Below are 14,929 nucleotides of genomic sequence, written 5' to 3'. Positions count from 1 at the left end.
AGCGGACTGTTTTTGTCTGAGATTCCAAATAAGTGGCATTCCACTGAAATTCAGAGATTAGAAGTCCTTGGATACACACAAACCAAACTGACTGTGAGAGTAAGGGAATGTACAATATTGTCCTGACAGCACTGAATAGTTCTTTCCACAGACTCGCAGAGAGCAGAAGCGTCTGGACACTGAGATGTCCTGATGAAGAACGTTTGCCACCTGGATTGAGGACTTTTGGAGATGTGTTTTAGCTCAGGTTTGTTTTACTTTTACATCTTTATGGACCGTTTGTTTGTATCTACAGTATTCTTTAGCCTGGTGTGCATGCGCGCAATCAAACAAATCAGGATGGCACTGGTTGTTTTCTTCTGATCAGTCAGGCAACTGGTGTATGAAGATGTTTCTGATCTGTTCACTGAGATCCTGAAACCCTGTAGTTAATCTGGTTTCAGTTTATTTTTCCCATATTGCGACACTAGATGGTGATGTGCTGTACTGTGTCATTGTAGTAAAGATGATCTGTAGTCTATACCATGACTTGATGATGTGATTTTACTATAGTAAACATCAATAGCCGATAAATAATTTCATTTATTCATACTAATATTTGAATGAAGTCATTTTGAATTAGTAGTGCTGGAATATCCAGTTTTAGAACTGGATAGAACTTGTTAGCTGGGTCTTTGGCTTGTAGACCATCCCGGACCATCTAAGCTGGTTTGTATTGAAATGGTGTTGTGTTTTGCTCGTGAATGACCAGGCAGTTAGAACGTTCCAAACACTGCTAGCAGTTTAAGAAGTATTTCCTAACAGCTGATGATGTGTAAACCTGCCATATTTGTTCATGGACATGTATGTGTCTGAGCCAATCAGCTGGGGTGTACATGATGAAAAATGACATCATGATAATGCTGATTGGCTGATGGCACCACAAGAATGCAAGTGTTCCCAAACCCTTTACCAGTGACTATCCTGAGCTGTGACAGCAAATAATTCTGCTCTGCCAGAATACATGACTGTCATTAGTCAAAGATTCTTATATAGCCAAATGGTTTTAAAACCCCAACTGCTTGGTTTACCAGTTTCTAATCAGAATTTAGCTTTTAAGCTATCATTTTTATTGCTATTGTTTTATCATTTAAATACCTTTGTTTGGTTTGAAATGATAAAATTGTTTTGCTGGAATGTTGTACTTGTAAGTTATGCTTGTGCTGTTCTTAAAGAGATATGCCGATTGTATTTTATATTTTATTATAGCCAACCCAATGTCAACAAACCTACATGACAAAAAATAATTGACAGACGGAGAATGTTTCTGATTGGCTACTGAAAGGTGAGCTGCTTTCCTGATTTGTTTTCGTTTTGTAGTGAATTTGTTTCAGTGATATCCATTAGGTAGTCATGAGTTTTTATGCAAAGCATTCTTTAAGTGTTCAAATACTGCTTTTGCCAGTGCTAGGAAGTTCTGGGTGGTTACTAGGGTGTTGCTAGGGTGTTCTGGTGGTTGTTAGGCAATTGCTAGGGTGTTCTGGGTGGTGGCTTGACTGTTGCTAGGGTGGACTGGGTTGTTTCTAGGCTAGGGTGTTCTGGTGGTTACTAGGCAGTTGCTAGGGTGTTCTAGGTGGTTACTAGGTTATTGTCAGGGTGGTTAGTAGGCCATTACTAGGTGTTTGCTAAGGGGTTCTGAAAGCCTACAAAACTAACTGCTATGATGCTAAGGTGTTATGTTGGTTACTAGGCCTTTGCTAGGGTGTTCTAGGTGGTTGCTAGACTGTTGCTAGGGTGGTCAGTATGGTTACTATGCTGTTGCTGGGGTGTTCTGGGTGGTTACTAGGCAGTTGCTATAGTGCTTTGGGTGGTTACTATACCATTGCTAAGTGGTTGCTAACTGCTATGATGCTAGAGTGTTCTGGGTTGTTAGGCAGTTGCTTGGGTGTTCTGGGTGGTTACTAGGGCATTGCTAGGTTGTTCTGGTTAGAGTTAGAGTTATACTTTATTGTCCTTTACAGGAAATTTGTCTTGGACTCAAATCTGCAGCAATACACACAACAACCACACAAAAACAACAACAACACTTGTTGTGACTACAATTTACCATTTAAAATCCTAATGGATACCGATATAAAAGAATTCTTATAGCGATTACTTCTACATAATGGAACTCTATAACGCCTCCCTGATGGCAGTAATTGATATGTTGAAAATAAAACATGGCTTGAATCACTTACTATTGCTTGGTTGTTACTAGGCTGTAATTAGGGTGTTCTAGGTGGTTACTAGGTTGTTGCTATGTTGTTCTGTGTGGTTACTAGGCCGTTGCTGGGGTATTCTAACAGGTTACTAGGCCATTGCTAGGGTGTTCTAGGTGGTTACTAGGTTGTTGCTAGGGTGGTTCCCAGGCCGTTACTAGGTGACTACTGCTACTGTATGATGCTAGGGCAGGGGTAGGCAACGTCGGTCCTGGAGTGCCACTGTCCTGTAGAGTTTAGCTCCAACCCTAATCAAACACACCTGAACAAGCTAATCAAGGTCTTCAGAATTACTAGGGCTACAGGCAGGTGAGGCTTTTTTTCAGGGTTGGAGCTAAACTCTGCAGGACATCGGCACTCCAGGGGCTAGATTCACAGAAATCTTCTTAAGAAATTTCTTAAGATAAATTCCACGAAGTTCATAAGAATGTTCTTAAGTGCAATTCTTGAAAAATTCTTAAGTTCTCAAATATATTCTTAAGAACATCTTAAATTTTTTCTTAAGAAGAAAATTACAGTCTTTATCGGAGTGAATACATGACGCACTGATAAACTCACACTTTATTGTCTTTTTGCGCTTCCTGCAGATTACCCTAATAATCATAATACGCATGCACATTCTTTTTGTCGCGACTTTGACTGGTGCTCAGCTTCACGTTTTTAATGTGGCTTGTTTTTGAACAGCCTGTCTCAATCTGCAGAGATCTGTTTCATTCATTTTTGTGCAGTGATTTTGCGCTCTCATCCGAGTGAACGCTTCCGGTATGTGTCTGGGCTGCTACAGCAAATAGGGGGTGTGCAATACTGCAAATTTTGGTATCGATCCGATACCAAGTAAATACATGGCAAGTATCGCCGATACCGATACTTTTTCCTTTTTAATAACATACATTTAAATGACCAATTACACTTTGAAAATTAACAATAACTTATGCTGATATGACTAAAATATTACATTCACCTTAAAGCTATGTGGATATTATTTGCCTTTCTGAAAGGAGTTTGCAAGCAGAGGAGCCCAGAATATGAAAGCAATGCGTAAAGTTTCGTGTTAAGCATTAACGTGGCCTAATGCATTAAGAAAGTAATATTGAAAGGTCAACTCAGTATACTGATGATGCTAACTATATGCAGGCAAGCAGCCCAGGATATGAACGCAAAGTGCATGCATGTTAAGTGTTTTCCTCTGATAGAAAACCTTTATAAAGAAAAAAAAAACAACATGGCTTAATGGTTGAAGACAGTAATACTGTATAAAAAGGACAAATTCGGTAAATTTAATGGGTCTGGCTTCCAGTCTCATCCACTTCCAGCAATTTTTAACTGTACAAAACAGCTCGTTTTGCTGCTTGCTTGGTATTGCAAACCGGTGTTTCTTACCATATTATTTTAGTGAATTGTCTTAATTATAAACACACACGATGGATAGAACAAACAATTTTACAGTTATTTTTCTCATGATTTCCTTACCGTGCCTAATGAAGTGGAAGTCATGCACATTCAGTCTATGAAAAAAGCTTACTTCAGCATTGAAAAAGGTGAATAAGTTTGATGCTGTTGCCACAGTAGCGAATTTCTACCGTTCCATCTCTCGCTGTAGCCAATAATATCCGCTTGCGCTTGGAGCCGATGAGTCACGTGGCATAACAGCAAAAAGCAGGGGAGGAGCAGTAATGTTTGCATACGAGACATGAAAAGAGCGGTATATAAACACACAGACATGTTTATTCTTTGTTGAATGTATTAAGCAATGTATTAAGTGTAGAGGAGAGAAAATTAACCTAAAGTGTTGATCTAATCAGGCTAGTATCGATCCGATACCGATACCGATACCAACGTTGGTATTGATAATATCGATATTAGGATCGATCAGCCCACCCCTAAAAGCAAACGCTTCCTGTGTATCAGCGCATTCATATGCGCTGCATACTGCCAAAGATTATGTGGTATTTATAAGCTAAAATAAAAGCGTCCAATTAAAGCTCCCTATCTAACTCGAGTTTTGAAGTCAGCAAAAAGTAGAGTCACACATAGGCTAATCATTCATGACCGATCATTGTTTACATTATCAGTCATCGCTGTCACTTCAGAAAACTTGTGCGCATCCCTATTAATAGTCCTACTATGTATTATATGTAGCTAATGTTGTTGTAATGCTTAAATATAACAATTAATTTGAAATAACCCAATAAATGTATTAAATAATTCTTACTGTTTGGGATTTAAGACAAGTCTGGGGCTGTCCTAAATTTAAGAAGTTATTTACGATGATTTTTAAGAAGATTCTTTTCAAGAATTTGAATTCTTCTTAAGTTTTGTCTTAAGAACAATCTTATGAAAAAAGATAAGAATATTCTTCAGAAGAATATTGGGGAATACAAAATATTCTTAACTTTTTTTTTCTTCAGTTAAAAAATAAGAAGAAAATGGCAGTTAAGAAGAAATTTCTTCTTAAGAATGTTTTGTGAATCCGGCCCTAGGACCTACGTTGCCTACCCCCGTGCTAGGGTGTTCCTCTACTATGATGTTGCTAGGTGGTTACTGGTTACTAAGGGCTTACATATTGGGGCCACTGCATGTTAAGTGATATACGTCTTTATTTTCTCAATAGTAGTCTACATTCTGCTTTTCCCTGTGCAAGCGATCAAGGTCAGCTGAAGCGTCTCCCCTGGAGAGAGTGAGTGTAGAAAATGAGCTCACGAAGCCTTGACATCTGTTCCTGCACATGCCGTACGGAAAGCGTTCTCCATCTCTCCTGACGAGAGGGGCGCGGGGCTTTTAGGAAACAGTGCTGTCATTGTGTTCCAGTGGAGTCACCCCTCATTTTTCTATTCTGGAATTACACATCCAGGAACCATTACAAGAGCGTTTTTCATTTGTGTCCGCCATGTTGTAATGGCAAACATAATATTTTCCACTGGGCTTCACTTTCTTCCAGGGCTTTGGCAGCAGCTATTGATTACGAGCGCATGACTCCTCCGATCCCACCCCCCTTAAAGGAGAGTTGGGCCTTGTCCATATTTCTACATTATGTAAAGCTCTACAAATGAGCGGCAGCTCTGCTTGTTTATTTTACCATAGGATGTGGTGTGGAAGTTCTTGCTCGATTCATCCCATCCTGCCAGAGTTTTATCAAAGAGATGTTATCCAGGTATTCGGCCCTTGTTTGCTCAGTGGCTTTTCCTGTCATAGTTCACTGAGACTATGCAATGTCATTTCCTGTGAATGAACTGCTAATCAAATCACACAAATACTTCTGCACCCTTTCTCCCGGGACTGGGACTGTCATTTTTAGTAGCAAAACTGCAAAAATAGGACTTTGATTGCTTGATTTAGGCTATTTAATTGCTAGTTGGCTATACAGCAATTGTTTGCTAAGGGGTTCTGAAAGCATTGAAAGCTATCTGATATGATGCTATGATGCACTGGGTGGTTACTAGGTCATTGCTAGGGGTCGCTAAGGGGTTCTGAAATCCTAAAACTATCTACTCTGATTCTAGGGTGTTCTGATTAGTTACTAGACCATTGCTAATGGGTGCTCTGATACACTGGGTGGTTACTAGGATGTTGCTAGGTGGTTGCTAAAGGGTTCAAAAATGCTACAAGTATCTACTCCTATGCTAGGATGTTCTGGTTGGTTATTAGACCATTGCTAGGTGGTTGCTAAAGGGTTCTGAAATGTTAAAATGATCTATTATGATGCTATAATGTTTTGGATGCTTACTAGATCATTGCTAGGTGGTTGCTAAGGGGTTCTGAAATACTAAATCTATCTATTATGATGATAGGTTGTTCTGTGTGATTACTAGGCTGTTGCTAGGTGATTGCTAAGGGTTTCTGAAATGTTAAAACTATTATGATTCTATGATGTACTGGGTGGTTACTAGGCTGTTGATAGGTGGTTGCTAAGGGGTTCAAAAATGCTAAAAGTATCTACTCCGATGCTAGGGTGTTCTGATTGGTTACTAGACCGTTGATAGATGGTTGGTAAGGGGCTCTGAAATGCTAAAACGATCTGCTATGATTCTCTGATGCACTGAGTGGTTACTAGACTGTTGCTATGTGGTTGCTAAGGAGTTCTGAATGGTTGTTAGGGTGTTGCTATTAGGGGTGAGAATTGGCACTGGTTTCACGATTCAATTCGATTACGATTATCATGTCAACGATTCAGTTAAATTCGATATCACGATGCATCACGATTATATCAAATTTATTTTGTGCATTTTTATTAAATTGTATAAGCAGGCTACTTTTTAAAATAGTTATGTTAATTAATTAATATATAATTAATTATTTTTAAGAATTAAAAGTAAATATAGCTTCAAAACATACAAGCAAATTACAAGGGGGAAGACAATTACAAGTGATAAACAAAAAGCACTTTTAGTATCTGGGAGTGCTTTTAAGTATCGAAAGTTTACAGATAATCATAGTTATGGGTTTTTCTGTTTTCCTCAGCATTATTGCCATTTGATTTATTACTGATGAGATCATAGACACTGGCAGCTTTAATAGACTGCATTCACACTAATGTTCTATTTCCACATATCAGATGTTTGTCCTGTTCTGAAAACATAACTGACTGTTTACATCAATTTCGTATCATAAAAGTAGATGCAAGTGCAATTACCTGCAGCCGCGAGCTTCAGGTCAATGTGGTTGTCAGGGAGAAAGGCAGAAATTGTAAGTCTGGTTTTCAGGAAAGCCTCTCCTGTCTTCAAGTAGGTGTCATTTATTTATCCTAGTTAATAATAATGCTTAAGAATAAACTATATTGATCCTGATGAGTGGAATTTTCCCTTCATGCTGAAGTTTTACAGTCTACACAGCTGCTCCCGGATAAATATTTTAGCCATGACATGTGCTTCCTCCGACTGTAAGGAGAAAGTGTTTATCCTGTGGGATCTGATCTGTTTACAGTCTGGGATTCTGGAGCGTTTGATTTGTGTGATAAATACAAGAGGGAAGATGCTGAGATTCATTTCAGGATGAAGTCATGAAATCACATGCTCCAGTTGAACGTCTCACTCCGTATGACCTAATAAAGCTACATAGAGCTGATAGTGAGATCATGTTGAAGAGCTGGTTGAATAATTGTGATTTTACAGTAACAACAATGTAAATGTAGCTAACAATGTTGTTTTTGTAAACTATAGATACCATAGTAAATTCTTAGCACTGTTCCAAAACCTAGTGAGCTGCCTACCTAGAAAGCATAAGACCATTAAGACCTATGAATCATTAGCAGTGTCTCAGAGCAAGCTGATCACAGAATCCCTAAAATGTGATGTGACGCGCACAAGTTAGATTTTGCAGACGCACAAATGTTTGCTGATAAGGTAAACATATTTTAGCTATTTTTAGTGGAAACAGATAAGCTAATATTTATTGCAGTGTAAATACAATTGTCTGACTCAGCGTGTCACTGACAAAGTATTTTAAAAATACTTTTTCTATGCCCATTTTATGCACACGCAACGTTTATAAATGAGACCCCTGGTCTCCCTGGAAGAAGAGATTGTGGAGCCTCAATGGGATTCTCCTGGCTAAATAAAGGATGAATAAAAAAAATAAATTAACAGCATAGACAGCACTATAGTTACAATATTACGCTGCTGTCACTTAATACACATATCTAATATAAACATGCAATTTCTTTCACAGACATAACTGACTGTGTTTTTGTAACTTGTGTGTTTTTGAGAGATTAAGTGCAATAAGACATGAAAGAGACCTAAGTTTAGTTCTCACATGCCTGTGACAGCCACTTTCTGTCCGCGTGCTTCAGATGTGTGCACTCAGAAACTCGTATATCAGAAGTTTAAACTAATATGGCTTTAAAACATACAATTTTAGTGCGATAGACATGATAATCAAAACCAAACAGATGTTTTTAGCGGAGTATCTGAGGTATGAGCTGTAAAGGCACAGCCCTATTCTACAAAAGGGGGTGGGGAACAGCAGCTCATTTGCATTTAAAGGGTTAGTTAATCCAAAAATGAAAATTAGCCCATGTTTTACTCACCCCAAAGCATCCTAGGTGTATTTGACTTTCTTCTCTCAGACAAATCCAACCAGAGTTACAGGTGCTGGTCATATAATTAGAATATCATCAAAAAGTTGATTTATTTCACTAATTCCATTCAAAAAGTGAAACTTGTATATTATATTCATTCATTACACACAGACTGATATATTTCAAATGTTTATTTCTTTTAATTTTGATGATTAGAGCTTACAGCTCATGAAAGTCAAAAATCAGTATCTCAAAATATTAGAATATTTACATTTGAGTTTGAATAAATGACCATCCCTACAGTATAAATTCTGGGTATCTCTTGTTCTTTGAAACCACAATAATGGGGAAGACTGCTGACTTGGCAATGATCCAGAAGACGAACATTGACACCCTCCACAAAGAGGGTAAGTCACAGAAGGTCATTACTGAGAGGTGTGGCTGTTTACAGAGTGCTGTATCAAAGCATATTAAATGCAAAGTTGACTGGAAGGAAGAATTTGGGTAGGAAAAGGTGCACAAGCAACAGGGATGACCGCAAGCTTGAGAATACAGTCAAGCAAAGCTGATTCAAACACTTGGGAGAGCTTCACAAGGAGAGAACTGAAGCTGGAGTCAGTGCATCAAGAGTCACCACGCTCAGACGTCTTCAGGAAAAGGGCTACCAAGCCACTTCTGAACCAGAGACGACGTCAGAAGTGTCTTAACTGGGCTGTGGAGAAAAAGAACTGGACTGTTGCTCAGTGGTCCAAAGTCCTCTTTTCAGATGAAAGTAAATTTTACATTTAATTTGGAAATCAAGGTCCCAGAGTCTGAAGGAAGAGTGGAGAGGCACAGAATCCATGTTGCTTGAAGTCCAGTGTGAAGTTTCCACAGTCAGTGATGATTTGGGCTGCCATGTCATCTGCTGGTGTTGGTCCACTGTGTTTTCTGATGTCCACAGTCAACGCAGCCATCTACCAGGAAATTTTAGAGCACTTCATGCTTCCTTCTGTTGACAAGCTTTATGGAGATGCTGATTTCATTTTCCAGCAGGACTTGGCACCTGCCCACACTGCCAAAGGTACCAAAAGCTGGTTCAATGACCATAGTGTTACTGTGCTTGATTGGCCAGCAAACTCGCCTGACCTGAACCCCAGAGAGAATCTATGGGGTATTGTCAAGAGGAAGATGAGAGACACCAGACCCAACAATGCAGAAGAGCTGAAGGCCACTATCAGAGCAACCTGGGCTCTCATAACACCTGAGCAGTGCCACAGACTGATCGACTCCATGCCACGCCGCATTGCTGCAGTAATTCAGGCTCATACTTTTCATTTTCATACTTTTCAGTTGGCCAAGATTTCTAAAAATCCTTTTTTTGTATTGGTCTTTAATATTCTAATATTTTGAGATACTGAGTTTTGACTTTCATGAGCTGTAAGCTCTAATCATCAAAATTAAAAGAAATAAACATTTGAAATATATCAGTCTGTGTGTAATGAATGAATATAATATACAAGTTTCACTTTTTGAATGGAATTAGTGAAATAAATCAACTTTTTGATGATATTCTAATTATATGACCAGCACCTGTATATTAAAAATGATTCTGGCTCTTTCAAGCGTTAGAATGGGAGTAGGCGGGTGTTTTTGTTCAACAGTCCAAAAGTAATGAAATGCATTTTCGTAAGAAAAATATCCATATTTAAAACGTTATAAATATTTTTATCTCACTTTCCGCTGACTGTCATACGAGCAAGCCGTTCCGGCGGATGACGTAGGACGTATGAGTAGCGCACGCGCCGGTGATTAGTGACGAACGCGGAAGCATGGAGGAGAGAGAGCAAAACAAAATGCCCGTCACGAATTAGAAGCACAAAAGGAGGATTTGTAAAAAAAAAATGTAGGATAATTTCGATATAAGCCAAGAAGAGACTGGTTTTCCTTTGGTAAAGTAAGGAAACTTTGCTTCCTTTGCTCCTGTAAACAAACTCACGAGACTAGCATAACGCATATGTCCTACATCATCCGCCGGAACGGCTTTCTCGTATGACAGTCAGCGCAAGTGAGAACAGGAAGTGGGAACGCTTTGATTCTCTACAGGAGGCCTTTATTCACCCCCTGGAGCCGCGTGAGGCACGTTTTATTACGGATGCGCGTGCTTTATTTGACTACTTTTGGACTGTTAAACAAAAACACCCACCTACTCCCATTCTAACGCTTGGAAGAGCCAGGATCATTTTTAATATAACTCTGATTGGATTCGTCTGAAAGAAGAAAGTCATATAGACCTAGGATGCTTTGAGGGTGAGTAAATCATGGGCTAATTTTCATTTTTGGGTGAATTAACCCTTTAAAGAGACATGCATGAAAATAGTGTGTTTCTGCTTCCACTCAGGCTTTCTCAAAATGATATAATAAATGATCCGTGGGGTATTTTAAGCTGAAACTTCACAGACACATTCTGGGGACACTTGAGACTTATATTACACCTTGGAAAAAGGTGCATAATAGTTCTGCTAAATGAATAAATGTAAAAAAACAATACATGTAAACTACATTTCGGAGGTGTTCTGGAGCAGTAAGGGTTGGATTATGGTGAAGAGGTTCATCTCAGCGGATGTTGTATAATGTTCACGCAGAGAGCGCCACTATAGAATGCGTTTAGCCCCCGAAAACTGGTTCCAAAAGGTCTTTGAAGCTCAAAGTTCATTCATCTTTTACAGCCCTCCAAGCTGCGCGCCAGGTGCGCTAGGACCCGCTCGCCTTTCCTCAGCCCGCATATTTCCTCTCCGAGGGGAAAGCCGGAGGAATGGAAAAACGGAGCTCAGGGAGGGAAGGGGGGCACGGAATGAGAGGATGGAATGTGGGGCTCCGGGAATGTTTAGACCGGTCTGGATAATTGAGTGGATTTGGAACAAGAAAAGACAAACTTTGTTCCTGGGGTGTGCAGGAATGTACTCAAGGATGTCTGGAGAACGATTCCAGCCGCGCTCGACGGAAAGATGGAAAGACTGAGGAATGTCCATAGAAAAGAGGAATTCCAGCCGTGCGCACAAACAGCATGATCTGAGCTCTGAAATTCTTTCTAAAAATGGAGAGTTCCTCATGCGTACTAAACAATTCACATCCCATATCTATACGCTCTTAAAAATTAAGGTTCCAAATGGGAGTTTTCACAGCGATGCAATAGAATCATCATTTTGGGCTCAGTGTACAGTTCTTAAAAGAAACCTTTTTTTCAGCATGAAGAATATTTTGATAATCTGAAGAATCATTTTCCACTAATGCAATGGAAAGGTTTCGTGGATGTTAAAGGATAATATTTAATATTAAATACTTAATATTATAGATTTGACCGCACTGGCACAGAACAAAACTCGAACCGTACTCAGCTGACACTACTGTCTTCTGTTAGCTGTTCTCAGAACTGTGGCTAATGTTCTGGCAAGAACGTACTTCCAGTAACCTTAATAGAATTTTCATTCAAAATTACCGGGTCTTTAATAATGTTCTAAAAACTTAAGCACAGAGTTATTCATGGAACGTTTTAGTTTGACATCCATCTAATGTTTTTTAAATGTTACTACTTGTTTCAGAACGTTCAGAGACTATTCAAAAGTAACATTCCCCTTCCCAAAATGGAAAAAATGGAATGTTCCAAGAACAAATGTTTAAAACATTTAAAAACTGGACATTCAGACAACATTCAGAAATAATGTTTCCATTACATTAGCAAAACATTCTTTAAAAAATATATTTTTGTTAGCTGGGTGATAGCTGAATCAAATTAGTTTCACTGTTGACTATTTTTCATTGTATTTTTGTGCAGTGTATGTTTCAAAGGTCTGATGGTTTAGTTTGTCTTCCGGAGGCGGTCGATGGCAGTGTGTCAGTTGCTATAGACGTGACACTAATGATTGAAACGAATGCAACACGTTGCACTGGAGCTGTTCAGTCATGACGTCAGTCTGTTAGTTCTCCATGGGTTCCCTCAGGAATTTCCTGTGGGTTTAAGTTGCTATATAAGGACTACAGTGTTTGAAGCACATCCTTGTGGTCCTTATTTAGCAATTTATGTTTAAAAAACACACAGCGGCTTCAAAATTCATATTTGAGCTATGACTGTACCGTATGACTCTTCAAGTCATTTAAACCACAGACCTTATACTGTAAAACCAAAACCACAGCTATAAAAAATTTTTTTTTTTTTTTTTGAAAATGCTCATTCACTTTGAGCTTTTAAAACTAAACATCTCTATATAACATGGGTGAAGAATCAGTGCCATTTGCATGGCATAATAGATAAAAAATGCTGTTAGATTAAATCTTCATTAATTATTAAGACCAAACATCATTCGGACCAATTTTTATTGATATGTCTAGTTTTCAACGTAATCAGTGATTGATAGCAAGTGACTACCAATAAATGGCAGCGTTTAATGGGCCTCTAAAAAAGTAACTTTAACTAAAGTAACTTATTTTTTATTTATTGTTTGGATATATATTAAAAGTTAGAAATGTGAAGATTAATAATTAGACAAAAACAAAGATAAAAATAGATTTGAAACTTCTTTTCTTCAGAATTATTTTGTTGTTGTTGTTGTTTTAAGTCAGAAAGAGCTTTGCACATACAAGGAATTTGTTTTAGTGTCACATGCTTCCAGTACACAGAGACAAGAACAACAACACACAGATAATAAAAAATAAGATGAGAATAAAAATACACATGTAAATAAAAATAAAAATAAATAAATTGTATGTACAGTTGTGCTATAGAATAGCAATAGAATAGAATAAGATGTCGGGATGTACTACACTTAAATACAGAGTGTAAGAAGTTGATTTATTTTTTATATTTTTGAATGGAAAGGTTGTGGGAGGGTTAAAATTGAGACAATGTTTTTTTTTTTTTTTTACTTTTTAATGCAGGCTACTATTATCTCTTGTGAGATACAAACAAAAAGATTAGAAGTAAAATGTTATATTATTTATTAATAATAATGACCGTTAGATGTGTAACGTTACATACAAAAAATGTTTTCTAGACAATTCGATCATTCATAACAAAAAACAAACAAAGAAATAAAAGATAGCTAGCCTATATAAATATATAATGATGTAAAATTATTTCATTTAAATAGTTTAAAAAGAACCAAATTTCAGACATGGCACATTTTTTTGTTTGTTCCGTTTTCTTGTCACATTGGTGCGCGTCGCGTCGGGCGCGTCCGTGACGTCATCAGCACGTTGTTCTTTTCGCCCTTTCAGATTTCGAGACGGCGTGCGCGTGCAGAACCACAACAGAGAACAACAACAACAAACAAACAATAAACACGACGTTCAGAGTGCGGCGAGGGAGTGAAACGATGGCTGGGCTGATGTCTGGGTTTGGCTGCTTTACGCACGCCGTGGTGCGCGCGGTGCCGCAGTCTCTGGCCAGAGACGCGCTGAGGACCGGCGGTCTGGAGGTGGACCTGCTCAAAGCGCAGGAGGAGCATGGAGAATACGTGTCGGTTCTGAAGCACCGGCTCGGGCTGGAGGTGCTGGAGCTGCCCGCGGACGAGGCGCTGCCGGACTGCGTGTTCGTGGAGGACGCGGCGGTGGTGTGCGGCGACACGGCGCTCGTCTCCAGACCCGGAGCCCAGAGCAGGAGGAGGGAGGTACGGTACAGAACGGAACAGAACAGAACAGAACAGAACACAAAACAGAACGGGTTCTCATGCGCTGTCAGTGCGGATGCGCACCAGAGTATCATTTACTTTCTGCATTAAGAGTGATTGTTGGTTTGTTTTTAAATGTTTTTGTGAAGAATCTTTCTCATATTGTCGTGAATGATCAACGAACCATCCAACTAAAATATGCAAAGTTTGCCCTTGAGGTCAAGGTTCATTTTGAGATTTCTCCTTATCACCAAAAAAAAAAAAAAAAAAAAAGATTTGAAGATTTTTCTATGTAAAAAATTATTGCACACACACACACACTATATATATATATATATATATATATATATATATATATATATATATATATATATATATATATAATTTTTTTAAGATTTTGTTTTGATATTTTTAATATTGCACACAATATTGATTAACTTTACACATTATGCATTGTCATTTTTCAGAGTGATATAATGGTCTTAATAGGAATAATAATTATTGTTATATTGTTGTTATTAGTAGTAGTAGTACTATTAAGGCCATTATATCATTCTGGGGAAAAAATACATTGAATTAAAAAATTTAATAAATAACGTTAATTTCTAAAAAAAAAAAAAAAAAAAAAGCTGTTGCTTATGCCATTATATTTATGCAATGCATTTTGTGATCTAAATAGACTAAATTTATTTTTGTCTTTTTTGGGGTTCATGCATACCGTTCAGTAACTTGTTTCAGGTTTGTGAAAATTGTTTGTGGTTTGATGCATGTTGTGCACTGATTGGCACATAAGCAAGATCAGCTTCTGATCAGGGGTGCGTTTCCCAAAACCATCGTTAGCTAACTATAGTCGTTAGTTCCATTGAACTCTATTGGTAATGACGGAACTAGCGACCATAGTTGCTTTTTGGAAACGCATCCCTGATTGGTTTCAAGCAAGCATTTTATTAGCATAAGATGAGACTGTTAATGCAATAAAATCACTAAACATGAAAAAGTTATTTGTGCATGTGATTTTCATAGTGATT

General features: G+C 38.2%; 1 protein-coding gene across 2 annotated transcripts in view; it reads left to right on the top strand.

Moving 5' to 3' along the window:
* Window positions 1-14,929, top strand: part of ddah1 (dimethylarginine dimethylaminohydrolase 1) — an 82,394-nt gene continuing 67,465 nt past the window's right edge. The window contains exon 1 of one of the 2 annotated variants that reach the window (XM_058764430.1): window positions 1-247. Coding sequence is in view for 1 of the 2 variants with exons in the window: in XM_058764429.1 (XP_058620412.1) it covers window positions 13,608-13,901 (294 nt within the window). In the remaining variant the exon portion in view is untranslated. Of the gene's footprint in view, window positions 248-12,510; window positions 13,902-14,929 lie in introns of those variants that run through there. The other variant, XM_058764429.1, reaches the window with a different exon arrangement.

The sequence above is a fragment of the Onychostoma macrolepis genome, chromosome 23 (assembly GCF_012432095.1).
Source record: "Onychostoma macrolepis isolate SWU-2019 chromosome 23, ASM1243209v1, whole genome shotgun sequence".
Classification (NCBI taxonomy): domain Eukaryota; kingdom Metazoa; phylum Chordata; class Actinopteri; order Cypriniformes; family Cyprinidae; genus Onychostoma; species Onychostoma macrolepis.
The sequence above is the reverse complement of the archived record's forward strand: the minus strand, read 5'-3'. Positions and strand labels throughout refer to the sequence as shown.